Genomic DNA, 16214 nt, shown 5'->3' on the forward strand with positions numbered 1-16214 from the left:
GCCAGAAACAACAAAAACTATGTTGTTTACTGTTGTTCATAAGGAAGTAAAATCATCTCTCTATTGGGAAAAATGTAAACCAGAAAGACTAGGACCACAAACATTATTATAAATGTATGTGCAATCTGATACATAATAGCTAAATTAGCTTTATACAAGGGCAGCACGCTGCTTCAAAGATTCTGAAATAGATATTCATAATGTTAGTTTTATGGAGGTCTCTTTTCACAGCCTTCTCCCTGCATTAGAAAAAAAGGCTTTTGACACAGTTGAGTGGCAACAACCTTAGTGTACCAAAAAAATATCATAACTGTTTCATTAGCTACTGTCATTATACTGTCTAAGTACACAAGTATGCTTGTGATATATCTTGACTAATGAGACAATTCAAAGAATTCTAAGTTATATAAAATTGTCATTGATGAAGTAAGAGTGTAATTTAAGGACTTCAATGTGGAGAAGGCTTGAAATGTCTTCATATCAACGATACAAAAAAATCATCTGAAATCTGCATCCCCCAAGCAAGGGAAAAAACTTGTAGGGAAAGGCTCCAGATCCAGCTGGATGAGTAACTACCTCAAAAAGATTATTGGAGTAAGCAGAGAACCTATAAGGAATTCGGGGGGTGGGGAGGGTTGATCAGTAAAGAAAGATACATTTTCTAACTTCCATGTTGTAGGAATAACATGAGAATTGTTGAAAGTCAAACTGAATTATTTCTTGCCAAGGAAATTAAAATAAATACCAAGAGGTTATTTAGTTCTATAAATAAAAAGAGAATAAAGAAGGATGAGGTTAGGTTGCTACATAGTGTGGATGGGAAGGAGATGAAAGATAATCTAGGTATGGGCCCACAACTAAATGAATATTTTGCCTCATTTTTCAATAACTATGATAATATGGAACCTGTGCATGAAGGGAGTATGGCTAATAGAAATGAGTGCAAGGACAACCATTTAGGGTCTAACAATAAGAATTTTTCCTACAAGCTGTGGGCTCATCAGTTGGAAGCAAAAAAGGAGGAGAGAGACCTGGGTGGGTGGGTTGATCACAGAATGACTATGCGACACCGATGGGAGATGGCTGCAAAAAAAAGAAAATGCGATCCTAGGATGTATCAGTCAAGAAATTTCCAGTAGAGACTGAAAAGTATTAAATGACACTGTACGTGATGCTGGTACGACCTCATTTTGAATACTGCGTACAATTCAAAAAAGACTGATTTTAAGAAATCATGTTCAAGAAAGATTAATTTAAACTGGTACAAGTGCAGAGAAGAGCTGCTAGAATGATTTTATGAGAGGAGATTGGAAAAGCTTGGCTTCTTTAGTCTAGCAAAAAAAAAGGTGGAGAGGAGATATGAATGCTCTCAATAAATGCATTAGGGGGTAAATAACAGTGAGGATGAAGAGCTAAAGGATAAGGATGGCACAGGAACAAATGGATATAAACTAGCCAGGAACAAAGTCAGGATAGAAATTTAGAAGGTTTCTACCCTTCAGAGGGGTGTGTTTCTGGGTGTGTCTCTCAATAGGAGTTGTGGGAGCAAATAACTAAAATAGTTTTAAAAGAGAGAGATGGACAAATCTGGGAGTGTGATTATATGACGGAGTTGCTTGTGATGGTAGGGGGAAGGGCTCAGAAGCCCTGCAGCTCATTTCCACTTTATGTCATATGTCCCTAAAAGCTCATGCTTCATAGTTTCAGCTGGCCACTTGCAGGGGTGAAGAAGGGATTTCTCCTTCCCCCAAGGTGTTCTGGGGTTTTCTGTTTGTTTGACCCCACCCCAAAGTATCAGAGATAGCCATGACTGGCGATGAGACACTGGACAGAGTGGATCAGGACTCTGAGGTGGCACCTAGCATTCTCTCTTTCAGGTGTTAGACTGGCTGGCTTTTGCTCACATACTCAAGGTCAAAGTGATTCCCATATCCGGGGGTCAGGGGAGAATTTTCCCCCAGGTCACATTGCTAGTGACCTTGGGGCTTTTTTGCCTTCCTGTGCTCCATGTGGGTACAGGGCACTTGACTGAGAGATATTTCCAGATAATCCTGTCATTTCCAAGGAATTGCAGGGGCCCCAAGCACTGGTGTACTTCGGTCCCTCCCATTCTCAACCTGTGGCACAAAATATCCTTGTCTCATGCAGGTTATAATACTTTGGTTTCATTTCAGTTGTTGGGTGGTGTTGATGGCCTGTGGTATACAGGACATCAGTCTAGATGATCTAGTGGTCCCTTCTAGCCTTAAACTCTATGACTCTAAAATATGCTTGTTTGTCTACTGACAGAGACAACTTGATTGAAAAGACTCTGGATTATTCCTATTTTAAATAACTGCCTACTTGGTGGTTTATAAAGTTAATAAAATAGATTTCTTATCATTACTATTCTCTAAACACCCAGGATGAGTTAGAGGCCAATAAGACCCCAAGACTCACTACTATGGCAACCACAGTGTCAATTTCCTCACTTGAGATGTCAGTCAATGCCTTGTCTAGCTCTTCAAAAGTATTTTCATCTTCCTACCATCATGTAGGACAATCCTTTCAGGGCTCAGTTTAAACTACTTGTTTTTCATCATTGTCCTTTTCTCTTGCAGGCACTGTGGCATCAAATAAAGTTAGTTACCACCGTTATGATGACAATGAAGCTTGTGGCACCTCACAAGAGGTCTAATATAAATATTGAAAAGGAAAATGGACAGTATTAATCGGTGGGTCACTCTGTGGGGGAGGGATAGCTCAGTGATTTGAGCATTAGCCTGCAAAACCCAGGGTTGTGAGTTTAATCCTTGAGGGGGCCATTTAGGGATCTGGAGCAAAAATTGGGGATTGGTCCTGCTTTGAGCGGGGGTTGGACTAGATAACCTCCTGAGGTCCCTTCCAACCCTGATATTCTATGATTCTATATGTGAGGACTCTTGGGGATGTGGAAATTGCCCATCACTACTCCAAGCCCTGTTTGAGAGGAATGATTGAAGCCATTACAGCTAGCTCTTGTAATCTAGTCAGCAACATTTTGTAATCAACTGTATTGAAAACTGCAGTGAGATTGAATAGCCACATTCCAATCTGAAACTCAATTGTGGAGGGCTCAGGGTGTTTGTATACTCTCAGATTTTCGATACTCATCATCTTGATTAATTTGTCAAGGAAGTGAAGGTTGGAAACAGGACCAGCAGAATCTGGAGCACTTGTCAGCATTATATGTTGATGAACAAGGTGAACCATGGCACGTTGGCAGGTTATCTTCTTTGAAGGCAATATTGATAATTTCAGTTAAACCCAGGCACTTTTCATTTGCTGTCATTAGTCAAGAGACTGGCAAATATCTTCTTCATAAGGCAAGAGCTGCAGACTGTCTTGGTATAAAAAACCCCTATTTTTAACCCATATGGCCCACAGAATATTGGTCTTGATATTTGTCACTGACCCAGAATTACATATTTCTCAGTTTCAGGTTAGTGCCCTTTCAGAGGACCATTTATGGGCCACAGGGAGAAGGAAAAATATCTTTGACTAGCTGCTTTTAAAAAGAAAGTGTGAAACTCCTCAGAGTTGAAATATAAATAGACTTGGAATTATGAGAATTTTATTGGTAATTGTTGATTTCTCCATACACACACTGATGAAAAAATATTTCCATCAATAATCATTGAAATGTACACACAGGCAAAGAAAGAAAAATGTTGCTTAAGAACTTGTCATAGATTGACTTCTTCCATAAAGAAGTTATTACATCCATTCCCTTTATTTTGTTTTAGAGTGTTTGAATGAGCCCCAGAACCACAAGCAAGTTAAGCAGGCCCTCCTCAAATGGAAGTGGCCTCCTATCATTCACCACTACCGATGAAATATTCAGACCAATGTTTGTAGATTGGAAACACAATACATTAACACACACCCCAAGAGAATTTCCTGTGCCTTTTGTCTTTCTAAATGCTTGGCTGTTGTATAAAATGAGGGTCGCTTTCCATTCAAGTAACAGAGAGAGACACCTCCAGTAAGACTTGCATCTCTCAGTACCTTGAGAAAAATGTAAATTACTCAGTGCGGGGGATGGGGGGGGTCAGAAATTCAACTCTAATCAGTTATTTTATTTTGGAAACATTATAAAATGCATAGCTGGACAACTGAATACTAACTGAACTTCTTGTTAAAGACTATTAAGGTGACAAGAGTATTTTTCCGGCTGCAGTAGTATTACCTGTTACTTCATGAATCTGCACCTCTATTAGCAAACCCACTTTTCCTACTGCCTTTGTTTTGAAAAGCAGCAGCAGAGAACAGCAGCACTGGATCGATCCAAGCAGGTGTAATGCAAGCTTCTCCAAAAAACCTCTGTTAGTGCAATTCACCCCTCACAAAAAACACTCCCTAGTATTTTACATCTGGGCTTTCTTTTCCTCAGTAGAAACATACAACTTTACTGATATGTACCAAACTGAATAACAGTTTGAAGATGTGAAATATTGGGAACTGCATTAAGGACATCACTCATATATCTTTTATATCCTAAAGCTGTTTTGAAGCAGAGTTATCAGATTACACAGCTAATGCATTAACTAAATGCACCACCTAACCTCCTGCCTCTCTTCCTTTTTACGTCATTTATTATCAATTCATATCAAGACTATGTGGTAAGAACCAAAGTAAAATAATGTTAACACAGTTTTTGATGAACATAAGCAGCTATGGATCTTTTTTTCAAATAAGTTTGTTATTTTACAGTATCATACTGATTTCAATGAATTTAAGCCGGTCTTCGCATACTGGCTCTTGATAACAATGTTTCAAAAATACAAAGTAAGGGCGATGATAATGGAGTTTAACACTGTCTTGTCAATCATTACAGATGATTCCAGAATTTTGATAAAGGTTTTGATGCCCACCCACACTAGGGTTGCCAAATTTCTACTCGCATAAAACCAAACACCCTTGTGCCGTCCTCTGCCCCTCCTCCAAAGCCCCGAACCTGACCCCTTCTCCGAGGCCCCGCCCCCACTCACTCCATCCCCCCTCCCTCTGTTGCTTGCTCTCCCCACCCTCATTCACTCACTCACTCATTTTCACCAGGCTGGCTCAGGGGGTTGGGGTGCAGGAGGGGGTGAGGGCTCAGGCCTGGGGTGCAGGCTCCAGGGTGGGGGAGGGGGCTCCAGGCTGAGGCAGTAGGTTGGGATGTGAGAAGGGATGAGGGCTCTGGCTGGAGGTGCGGGCTCTGGGGTGGGGACAGGGTGAGGGGTGTGGGGTGCAGGAGGGGGCTGGGGGTGGAGCTGCGGGGTTTGAAATATTGGAGGGGGCTCCAGGCTGAGGCAGGGGGTTGGGGTGTGGGAGGGGGTACAGGGGCTGGGCTGGGGGTGCAGGTTCCAGGGTGGGGCCAGAAATTAAGGGTTCAGGGTGCGGGAGGGGGCTCTGGGCTGGGGCAGGGGGTTGGGGTGTTTGGGGGAGGGGGGAAGGTGAGGGCTCTGGCTGGGAATGCAGGCTCTGGTGTGGGGCCAGAGATGAGGGATTTAGGGTGCAGGAGGGGGCTCCAGGCTGGGACTGAGGGGTTTGGAGTGTAGGAAGGGGCTCCGGGCTAGGGCAGGGGGTTGGGTTCAGAAGGCAGTGAGGGATGCAGGCTACAGGCAGTGCTTACCTCAGGCAGCTCCCAGAAACAGCGGCATGCTCCCCTTCTGGCTCCTACACAGAGGCGCAACCACGCGGCTGCGTGCATTGCTCCATCTGCAGGCGCTGCCCCCGCTTCTCCCACTGGCCGTGGCTCCCAGCCAATGGGAGCTGCAGAACCGGCACTTGGGGCAGGGGCAGCATGCGGAGTCCCCTGGCTGCCCCTACATCTAGGAGCCAGAGGAGGGACATGCCGCTACTTCCAGAAGCCATGCGGAGCCACGACGGGCAGGGAGCCTGCCTTAGCCTTGCTGCGCCACCGACCAGACTTTTAAGTGCCCGATCAGGGTTGCTGACTGGAGCTGCCAGGATCTCTTTTCAACCACGTGTCCCTCTTTGTCCATCCAAAAACTGGACACCTGGCAATCCTAACCCTCACTCTCCTTTTTAACATTTTGAAACTGATAATAAGGAATGCATAACGATAGCTACACTGGGAGAAATATGATCTAGCAGACACAGAACTGAACTATGAGTCAGGAGACTAGGCTATATTCCCAGCTATGCCACTAACCTGCTGTGTGACTGCAAGGAAATAAATTTTCTGCCATTTCCCCATCTGTCTTGTCTATTTAGATTGTAAGCTCTTTGGGACAGGGAAAATCTCTCACTGTTCAACACCTAGCATAATGAAGGCCTACGCCTTCTGGCACCCTAAGCACTACTTTAAAACAAGTAATCATCTCTTCTCTCTTATGCCTCACTAGTCCATGAGGAACATTAGTGCCTTCCAACTTTGCCTGTCTTCTGCTGCAGTCTTAGCTTCTTACCAAGTCATTCTGATAGCTTACAATTCTGCTTCTATTGTACATCTCCATATTCTCCTTGGTCTACTTCATCACCTCTTGCCCTCGGCGTTCCAGTCCAATGCCTGTCTTATTATGTTACTTTCCTCCATGTGTGTCCTAGCCATCTCCATTTTTATTCCATAATTTCCTCTCCTGTTGGTTTCTGTTTCATCCTCCACCAGAGCTCTTCATTGGTGAATTTTTCTGGCCATCTGTTATTGAGGATTTGTCGAAGACAGCTGTTTATGAAAACTTGGAGTTTAGATAGTAAAATCTTAATAAGACTCCAAGTCACCGTACAGGAAGACCAACTTTACAATGGTGTTAAATATTTCAAGTTCATCTTGGAGGGCAAGATTCCTATTTATCTAGATTGGCTTTAAGGTTACAAAAGCCTGTTTAGCTTTTGCTATTCTGGCTTTAATGTCTTCACCTGTACCACCTGTTGTATTTACAAAGCTGACAAGATATATGAAATATCGGACCTCTTCTATACCAGTCCCAGAAAGCGGTCTTGGTGTTTTTTGTTGTGTGTTGATTCTCATGCTTTTAGTTTTCTTTAATGGTACATAGGCCTGGAGATCATATCTCTGTGGGTATTGGATAGCAAGCTGATGTCATCTGCAAAGTCAAGGTCCTCTAACTTCTCTGTGAAAGTCCATTGTATGCCTCTTGGCTATTCTATAATTTCTCTCATTACCCAATGCACAACCAATAAGATCATGGGTGACATCAGACATCTTTGTCTGACACCTGCAGTAACCTTGAATGGCTTAGTCAGCTGGCCATTATGTATAACTTCCCATTTCATATTTTCATGGAAGCTCTGAATGCTGTTCTCAAATTTCTGAGGGATTCCATAGTGGTGTAGCAACTTCTGTAAAACTGTCCTTTCCACTGTATCAAAGACTTTTTTGGAAATCTATAAAATTCATATAAAACAGTGACTTCCAGGGAGAGGAATAGCTCAGTGGCTTGAGCATTGGCCTGCTAAACCCAGGGTTGTGAGTTCAATCCTTGAGGGGGCCCTGTAGGGATCTGGGGCTAAAATTGGGGATTAGTCCTGCTTTGAGCAGGGGGTTGGACCAGATGACCTCCAGAGGTCCCTTCCAACCCTGAGATTCTATGAGATTTGTTTGATCAACAGTCCTACGATGACAGGATTATCATTACTACTTGATCTATACATGATTTCACCTGTCTGACCCCTGCCAGTTCTCATCAACACCTTTATTCTATCTAGAAAAAATCTGTGTAAATATCTTACTTGGGAGAGACAGCAATTGAATGCCCCTCATGTTTTACACTGACTGCAGTCTTCTTTCTTTGGCAGCTTCATTATATAACCCTTTCCCCACTCATTTGTTTTTTTTTCCTTCTTCCATTATGTTTTGTAAGAGGTCTGTCAAACTGTCTACTGTATTCTTTGAGTCCACCTTAAAAACCTCCATGGGAATGTTATCCAGACTTGGTGCCTTTCCACGTTTTAACCGATTGCCCTCTCTAGTTCTACTCTGGTGATAGGTTCAAAAATAAAAACATATTAAGAAAAATCCAGGAAGAATTTCAAGGGTGGAAGTATCTGGGGTTTTTTGCAGAGGAAACAGGATAAGACTTGAAAGATCTTCTCAACTTGCTTTTAATCATATTTTCAGTAAATGTTTACACTTCATTCATGAAAATTAATTAATAAGAGCCAAACTGCCATAGAAAAAAGATAACGTTTTAAGGACTCCTTCTTTGCATCTCTTCCACTATTAGTACAATGAGAGAATTTGACTGTATGAAAAATAACTTTTGAACACTACCTTATTTCTATCAGAGTTGAAATGTGACGAGGTGCAGGGATACTACACGGTCCCCAGTAAATGAGAGGTTCACTCAGATTCTTTTACCCTCCCACGAATAAGTGGAAAGGCTATAAAAAGGATGAACTAAGACTATATATTCACTGCAGAGTTAACTCCGCTGCAGTTAGCCTAGTTCAAGTAAGAGCAGCCACACCGGCAAATAACACTCAAGCTGTACAGATGGATTGTATTAGCAGCTAATGAGTTTCTACTATCTCAAGTGCAACTTATACCCACAGGGTATAGGTTAAAAAACCCACAGGGCAACAGTTGAGCTACAACCCTGAGTAAACTCTGCACTGAAGACAAGCCCTCAGAGACAGAAGGCCTGATACCCCACTGCCTTGCACAGTTGTTTACACCTGTGCAAGGGGAATATAAAATGCCAAATCAGAATGACAATATTTTACACCACTTAGCATTCATTTGACACATTTGCAATAGAGTGGAGTATTAACCCACCAGCCCAGGAGGAGAACCTCTGGGCAAGTTAGCGCTCACTAACCTAATTCTAAGGACTGGGTTGACTCAGAGACTGAGGAAGTTTTTAACTGATATTTCCTTTTGCTTATATTACCTTGCTTGCTTTCTGTTCATAAAGATTTTCTCCAGTTTATGTTTTGTTTCGACTCAACCATCCCACCAATGTACAGAGATTAGCTGTTTTTATAACATTATTTATCGGTTATTTGTAGTTACATCAGAGGACCCATTAATACAATAGGACTTGAATCCAGATAGCATGTTGTGGGAGCATGAGATTAACTGTATATAACTCCAGTGTAATATTGGCAATATGCTCTCTCTGCAAAGGGATCAAAAGGCAGGTGCATACTGCAGCTGACACAAATGTGGACCAAGAATGCATAAATCTTCTGGACCCTGAAAACTTAAAATAGTATCCCACAAGTCTCTCAAGAATGTGAAAATTATACTGCAGCTTTGTGCTGATAAAACATTACGAGGTTTCATCTACATGGTGTTCCCAAATATTTCAGATTCAAATAAAAGCTGCACAAGTCTTCTGAACAAGGAGTAACAGGTCTGAGTAAATCACAGTGTGCAAATCATTTACTGGCTCCAAAGCAATCAGGTACATATAAATTTATTTAAGTGCTTATTAAACGTTCACATATGGGAATGTTACTTCTGTTATTGTTCTGCAGTACAATTCCTTTACAAAGCTATGTACTCTGCTGAAAGTTACTTGTCTACTGGGACATCCTCCAGAGTGCTCACCCACCATGAGGTTCATTTTGCATGACATCCATTTTGTGACCGAGGTGAAAATAGCTCTTTTTTACATACAAAAAGCCATAAAGAGGTGGAGCAACAGCCTAAATTCCACTCAAATAAGCTAATCTTGTGAAAAGGAGAGCAGACTGCAACAGTTAGGAATTGCCAGACAGGTCTAATGACTACATGAAAAACGTTGCTATAAAGCAATACCACTGCTGCAGGCAGCAAAGCACAACTTTGCTACTACATGTCGGCTGGAATAATAATTAGAACCAAAAGGTTAGGATTAAATCCTAACCATGTAGATGACTTTATCTACAGAGTTCAACATGAGACCTCTACTAGAATGGCTCTCATGGGCTCAAGGTATACATTCTGTTTCTCTCTATGATATGAAAGTACTGCAAGAGGTAAAAAAAAATAAAAAAAACACAGTTTAAATACTAATTTGTGGTTCAAGTTCTGTAAATCTATTAGAAAACAATAACTGCAAGAAATCAGATTTTAAGCAAACTGCATTCAATATTCAAGTCTAGATATGTAACAAATGTAGACAAAAGGCAGGAGTGGAAACACGTAGGGAACTTTCCACACTACTAAAACAAACTTTATGTAACAGAGAGGAGAAGCTGAAATAAAGAAAGGTTACAAGTAGTACTATAAATAGTAGTGGTATTAATGTTAACAGTAAACTACAAAGCCAATGATGAGTCTTAAAATGTTCTTGCAGTTATTTACTAAACTGATTACGTGTTTGAAGATTTGTTAAAACTTTTCCAATTTGCCACATAATCCCGTGTTTAAAACTTTAAAAAGGGTGTTGTACAACCCTTAACTCTTTCCATAAAAGGGTTTTAAAAGTTTCACACCAAACCCTCATTTTGAACTAAACAGAAACAGATTAAACTTCAGAAGTTTTTCATGTCTACTTTTCCTTTTAGATAAATATAATTCTGAACATGTGACATCTATTTGCCAATGAAAAAAACTGCACCACCCAGCATTAGTCAGCAGATTTTCTTCGTATTTGTCAGACCAGTTATAGTTGATAGCAGAACATTTAGATCTGGCTGTTTTGAAATGCATTGTTTTATTGTGAGTAGTTTTTTTCTCTAAATATTCCATTTAAATTCAGTTTATTCTTGAAATCATGACTTTCTGAATCTTGCAGGATTTGGACTGGGGATGTATAAAATGCACAGGCTTCTACAGGACTACTTAGAGGATTGAGTTAAGTGAACTCAATCCTCCAAGGAAAATCCAGCACCAGCCCCTGACCATACTACAGTCAATTACCTTCCCCTACACAGCCTCAATCTCTCTTTGAAGATATGTGGTGTAAGAAGTGGGCAACCAATGGTTTGGTTTGAGTTATTGTGGGGAAATGTGGGAGGCCAGCCATGGGAAGGAAATTCAATGAACACTGGCTCTTCAGCTGTACATTGAAACTCCACCCATGTTCATGGAGCTTTTTGCAGGCCACAACCTGGAGGTTTCTGGGTGTATCAACCTCCAGTGGACTTCAGATTTGTTGCAAATAATTCAGACAGCTTTACTAAAAGTGGTGTCACTCTCCATTCCGGAATTCTTTGTGAACTACACTTTTTACCATCATTTAACAAATTGTTACAGGAACTAGATCACTAAATCATAAGCAGAGGCTCCGTTGATGAGACAATAACTTGTAGAAAATCAACAGATACACTGGTGCACTACCTGTGATTGCTGTTATTCATGCTCAAAACTTGATTCCATGTGAATTAATATTTCTAATCAGTTGATTTTGGTTGTGTGTTGATTCATCTCAAGCCTTTGGTCTCCTGAAGTTCTATAGTAGTTTTTTTTTAAATGCAGATTACAGATAAACTATTTTGTTATACATGGCATCTGATAATAGGTTTTCCTGTCATCTTACACAAAGAAGTATTACGTAATATTCTTGTACATATACCCTGATTTCTATAGTTTAATAGAATTGCTTTACAAAACTTATCTTGTCCCACAACAGCCAAAAATATGGCTATAGAACCTACATTCTCCTGTCACTGCTATATTGCGGCCAAATTTGCTGAGAGATCAATAGACAAATCTCCTTTGTGGTAAATGAGTTGCACTCACTTCTGCCAGTGGTGAATTTGACCCATCCAACTTATCAAATGTTGAAACTATAGCGCCATGAATGGGGGAATGAAAGACAAAAGGAGAGGTTCAGAAGTGGCAGGATGAAAGGAGTAACAGGAAAAGAGAGATGGGGAGGGGTAATAGGAGGGAAAAAATGCAATGAATGTAATAAAATCTTATGCAAGGGAGATTGGGAACTTCTCAAAAGAGTAACTGAATCTCAGAATTTTTTTCTTGGACCCTGTTCTGGTATGGGTACAAAGATGGTAATGAATGTATTTTAGAGAGCTATGATAGAAACTTACAAAGCTTTGTAAACTTGCCAACCCATTCAAGCAGAACCCTCTTGGTCAAAATTACACAGAAATGTGGAAACAATTCATCCATATAAATAGCAGCCTCCACCAAGTATAGCACATACTCCAATCTCATGCCTACCAAACGATCACTCACTTTTGAGCCTCCAAATGTAACAACTTATTAATCTTTAGTTTTGTAATTCAACTGAGTAAAGATATTCCAGAATTAAATAATTTTAAGACTCCTTAATGCCAAGCAGAGTTTACAAATAAACCTTCAAGAAACTTAAACTGATTATACCAAAGGGCTGACAAAAGCAAGTATGTAGTTTTAAGTGGTTTCATGTAGAACTATATTGGCCCCACAGCACCCATCATGTTGAATTCCTGGCCGATGGCAGTAAAATACTTATTTCTGATGAGAATTTCTACCTTTTAATTGTGTACAAAAATTCAGACTAGGAAACCAGTATCTAAAATGTAATTCCTAATATGCAATATAACAAGAGAACGCCTTACATTCCCCGCCCCCCTCCCAAAAAAAAAACTACATTGAGTCACATTGTACAGTTACATCTTCAAGGTAATGGTTTGGATTCTTGACAAAAAGGACCTGATCCTGCAAATACTTATACACATGCTTAACTTTATTCAAGCAATAAGTTATTAACTAACTCCCAGAGCAGTTTGAACCAATAATAGCTACTCTAGCATGCAGTCAGTACGATTTTAATTTGTTTTGTAGTACAACTGTTTGGCTAGATATCAATTTAGCAATTAGGAGTCAGAACTTTGTATTTCTAGGATGATGGAGATAAGTGTTTCTCCCTCCCAGCCGCCACCCCCCCGCTTTTTTCTTCGAACCAAAACATTGTATATAAAGCTTTGGCATGTGAACAGCAACATCTCCTAGCCAACTACATGGAGTTTTAACCTGCCTCTAGCTAAAAGCTATACACTCTTTAGATTGCTATAGAGTTAAAAAAAAATCACTCTAATTAAATCAAGTTACAACTGGTCTGACCAACGTTACTGATCCCCCAAATAATTAAAGTGTGTCAAAAAAATTAAGTATTGGTTTTAGTTTTAGCTAAACTTTTACATTAGACTAAGTGCAACAGTTAAGAGCTGGAAATGAAAGCATAGGTCAACAACTATTCAGATAGCTATACTATATGAACTATATTTAATATATTAAGAGTAACATTTTTGGAACTCTTTTCTCTTTCTTCTGGTTTTGTATTTGTTACAAGACTGTGATGTAGTTACTGTACCTCACAAAGTGACAAACTGGATCATTAGCCACCTGAAGCTTAACCTCAGGCAGCTGCATTACCAGTATATGAACAGTGCCTAAGTTGTGCTGTCAGATATAACTATTTATATTATCCATAAATATTTATTTTATAGAAATTCTACCTCTCTCCTGTGTAGCAGTTTCACTTTTCAGACTTTCTTATTGTACAACTAGGCAATAAGGCCTTAGTGTCTATTTAAGACCCTGTTGCACTGTCATATAACAAATCCCTTGTGGAAGGCTGACAACCTGTTATGTCTCTCACGTGAACTTTGTCTGCGTTGAGAAAACTATGGTAATTCAAACACTTCAATATGCTCCTTGTATACACCACATAAATAAAAGAGTAAAGCATATTTTCATTACATTTGCCCTGAATCCACTTTGTCTCTAGCTGGCTTCCTAAAACCTCCATCAGTCAGATGAATTGGGAGGATGGAAGATATTTCTATTCGCACACAACATAGATATTTTCCTGTACTGTGGACAAAGGATAGTCTGATTAATTTTCCTGTCAGGTTTCTGACTCTTTTGATCACTTTCCCCTAGCCCTTTGCAGTTGCTCTGATTAGAGACTGATCCCTGTGCTGCTCTTTGATCAGTAGCCCAGGCAGTCTGCAGGTGCCATATGTCATCACATTAGCAAACAGCAGCAATATTAATCTCTTCTGCTAAATTTGGTAACACCACACATTCTATTAACTCACATAATGCCTGTAACAGGCCACTTAGTTCTTTATTTGTTTTGTATTAAAAGATGCAGCATATAATACTTATATCAAGAGAGTCAAGTTCAAGATGACAGTTTTTGCTGAACTGAGCAAGTCTTTAAATTTGCATTTTTGTTATATTTCATTTATAAACTACTAAAACTTTGGGAGTATGCTGCTTGCACCTTTATGTTGGTTTGTCTAGGAGAAACAACCGTCTAGCTAACAGGCAAACTGCTAAGATTTTCCCCCTTGTATATTGGCATACATCACTGGAAAACAGGGTGTTTAATAGCCTAATTGTAGACATTCTGCATAAATAGTGTGGTTTCATGTGGTACATAACATTACTGTTTTTAAAGTAGTGTTTAAAATGACTTCATAATAGTAGATCAAGAGAAAAGGCCCTTAAAAATCTGAATAATGTAAATCATATGGAGTTCAGAGGCTAAGCAAATTACACACCCTGAAGCTGCCCTTGCTGTATGAAAGGAGCCTTTCTCCAGCTCTGAGCAATCCCCGCCCAAGGGAACTTGCATCTGAGAGTTTTCTAAACATTTCAGGTACACTTGAAAGCTGAAAGTAATTCTCATTTCCTATGCAGGAATAGCTGGTTTCCAGCACATACAAAATAGTGCCCATTCACCAACGGACACAAAAACACCCTACCAGAGAAGGAAGGATTAGGGCACAAAGGTGTGGTTAGAAAAACAAAAAGAAAGAAAAGAAACATTTTAAACCACCACCCACAAAATAAAGTCTCCAAACAGGCTGTGAGCTTCCTTCTTTGCTATCTTCTGGCTAGTTAATTGGTGCCCTTTTACCTCCCCTGCTTCAGTTAACGAGGCTGACAAGTTTCCTGGAGTAACAAACACACAGCGAACACAGACCTGCCAAGTCTCATTCATTTTGGCTTCGATCTTAAAGGCTCACTTGGGCGACGTAAGATTTTTTTTTCCCCCTCCCGCAGTGAGTTTCAATGAGATATTTACAGCCTCGCTCAGGACTGCCTGCACGGTGTGTTGTGCATTGTGAAGTTACACTCTGTTGAGAGAGCCACAGGTTCGAGACAGCCCGGCGTCCGAAGTTGCAGAGTTAATGCACCCTCCCCTCCTTCCCCAGCCTGGCTGGGAACACTGTCCGTGCCTTACCATTTTGCTCCTTGGCGCTGGAGAACTGCAGCTTGACGCTCAGATTGGACTCCGCTTGGGCTCCATGTCTCTGGCTGGCCAGGGCAGATGTCAGCAGGAGGAAGGCGAAGAGGAGCATTTGGCTGACCGGGGGAAGTTATCACACACACCAGGCACGTTCAGATCGCCGGCAAGTCCCGAGTCTCTTTCACCACCACCAGGCGATGGCTGCGCCGCTGGGGAGAAAGCAGCCCTGAGCCTGCTCTGGCAGCGCAGAAGTGCAGGGTAGTTTCCACATAATCCCATCCAAAACTTTGTCCTAGCGCTCTTCTCCGTGTCTGGGGGGGGGGGGGGGGGCGCTAAAGGATCAAAGCAAAAGCTGGACCCACACCAGCTTCGCAAGAGCTCAGCAATCCGCGCGGGGCTGGCGAAGGCGCCCAGCGCACACTGGGGCCAAGGGCGGAGGGGACGAGAGGACTCGCCGCTGACTCGGAGCAGCACCTGTCAGCTCCACAAGCAAAACAGCAGGAACGGCGCGGGGAGGGGGCGGAGAGCAAGGCGAGCTCCCTGAGAAACCCCTTCTTCGCCCTCTGCGAGACAGCCGCGCTGCCAGCCGGGCAGCGTCCCTCAGCCCCTCCGCAGGGCTCCGCTCCCCCCCTCCTTCGCGTGTCTCTGCCCTGCCCCCCGGCGGCCCGGCCTCAGGGGAGGGGGTGGGAGCGCGAACAAAGTGCCCGTCCCAGCGCACGCAGCCGGGGCAGGCTGCTGCTCCGCTCTCCCCCGCCAGCGGCTGCACGCAGCCCGAGCCCGGCACCTGGTTTGAGTTTGACGCGACAGCGGTTCGCGTTAAAAGAAAGAGTCAAGACTAGCTCCGCCGCCCGGAGCCCCCAGCAAGCCGGCCCGGCTCCCCTCCCCCAGGAGCCTGCCCCTACTCCCCGCGGTCCCCCTCCTCCCCCAGAGCCCCTCGGCTCTTCCCTGCTGTCTCACCTTCCCCCGCCCCCTCTGCGCTCCTCTGCCCGGATCCCCCTTCTCCTCCTGGCCCGCACCCCGCAATTCCTCTGCCCGGGGCCGCGCGGCTGAACCGCCCTGGCCCAGGGCTCCCGCCCGGCGGAGGTTACC

At 42.3% G+C, this 16214-nt stretch overlaps 1 protein-coding gene across 1 annotated transcript in view; it reads right to left on the bottom strand.

Moving 5' to 3' along the window:
- The window catches only part of PDGFC (platelet derived growth factor C), a 247475-nt gene extending 231465 nt beyond the window's left edge, over positions 1-16010 (bottom strand). The window contains exon 1 of the mRNA XM_007071271.4: positions 15120-16010. Coding sequence (XP_007071333.1) covers positions 15120-15237 — 118 coding nt within the window. The 5' untranslated portion in view covers positions 15238-16010. The remainder of the gene's footprint in view (positions 1-15119) is intronic.
- Between the last annotated feature and the right edge of the window lie 204 nt (positions 16011-16214).

This window comes from Chelonia mydas, chromosome 4 (assembly GCF_015237465.2).
Source record: "Chelonia mydas isolate rCheMyd1 chromosome 4, rCheMyd1.pri.v2, whole genome shotgun sequence".
Classification (NCBI taxonomy): Eukaryota; Metazoa; Chordata; order Testudines; family Cheloniidae; genus Chelonia; species Chelonia mydas.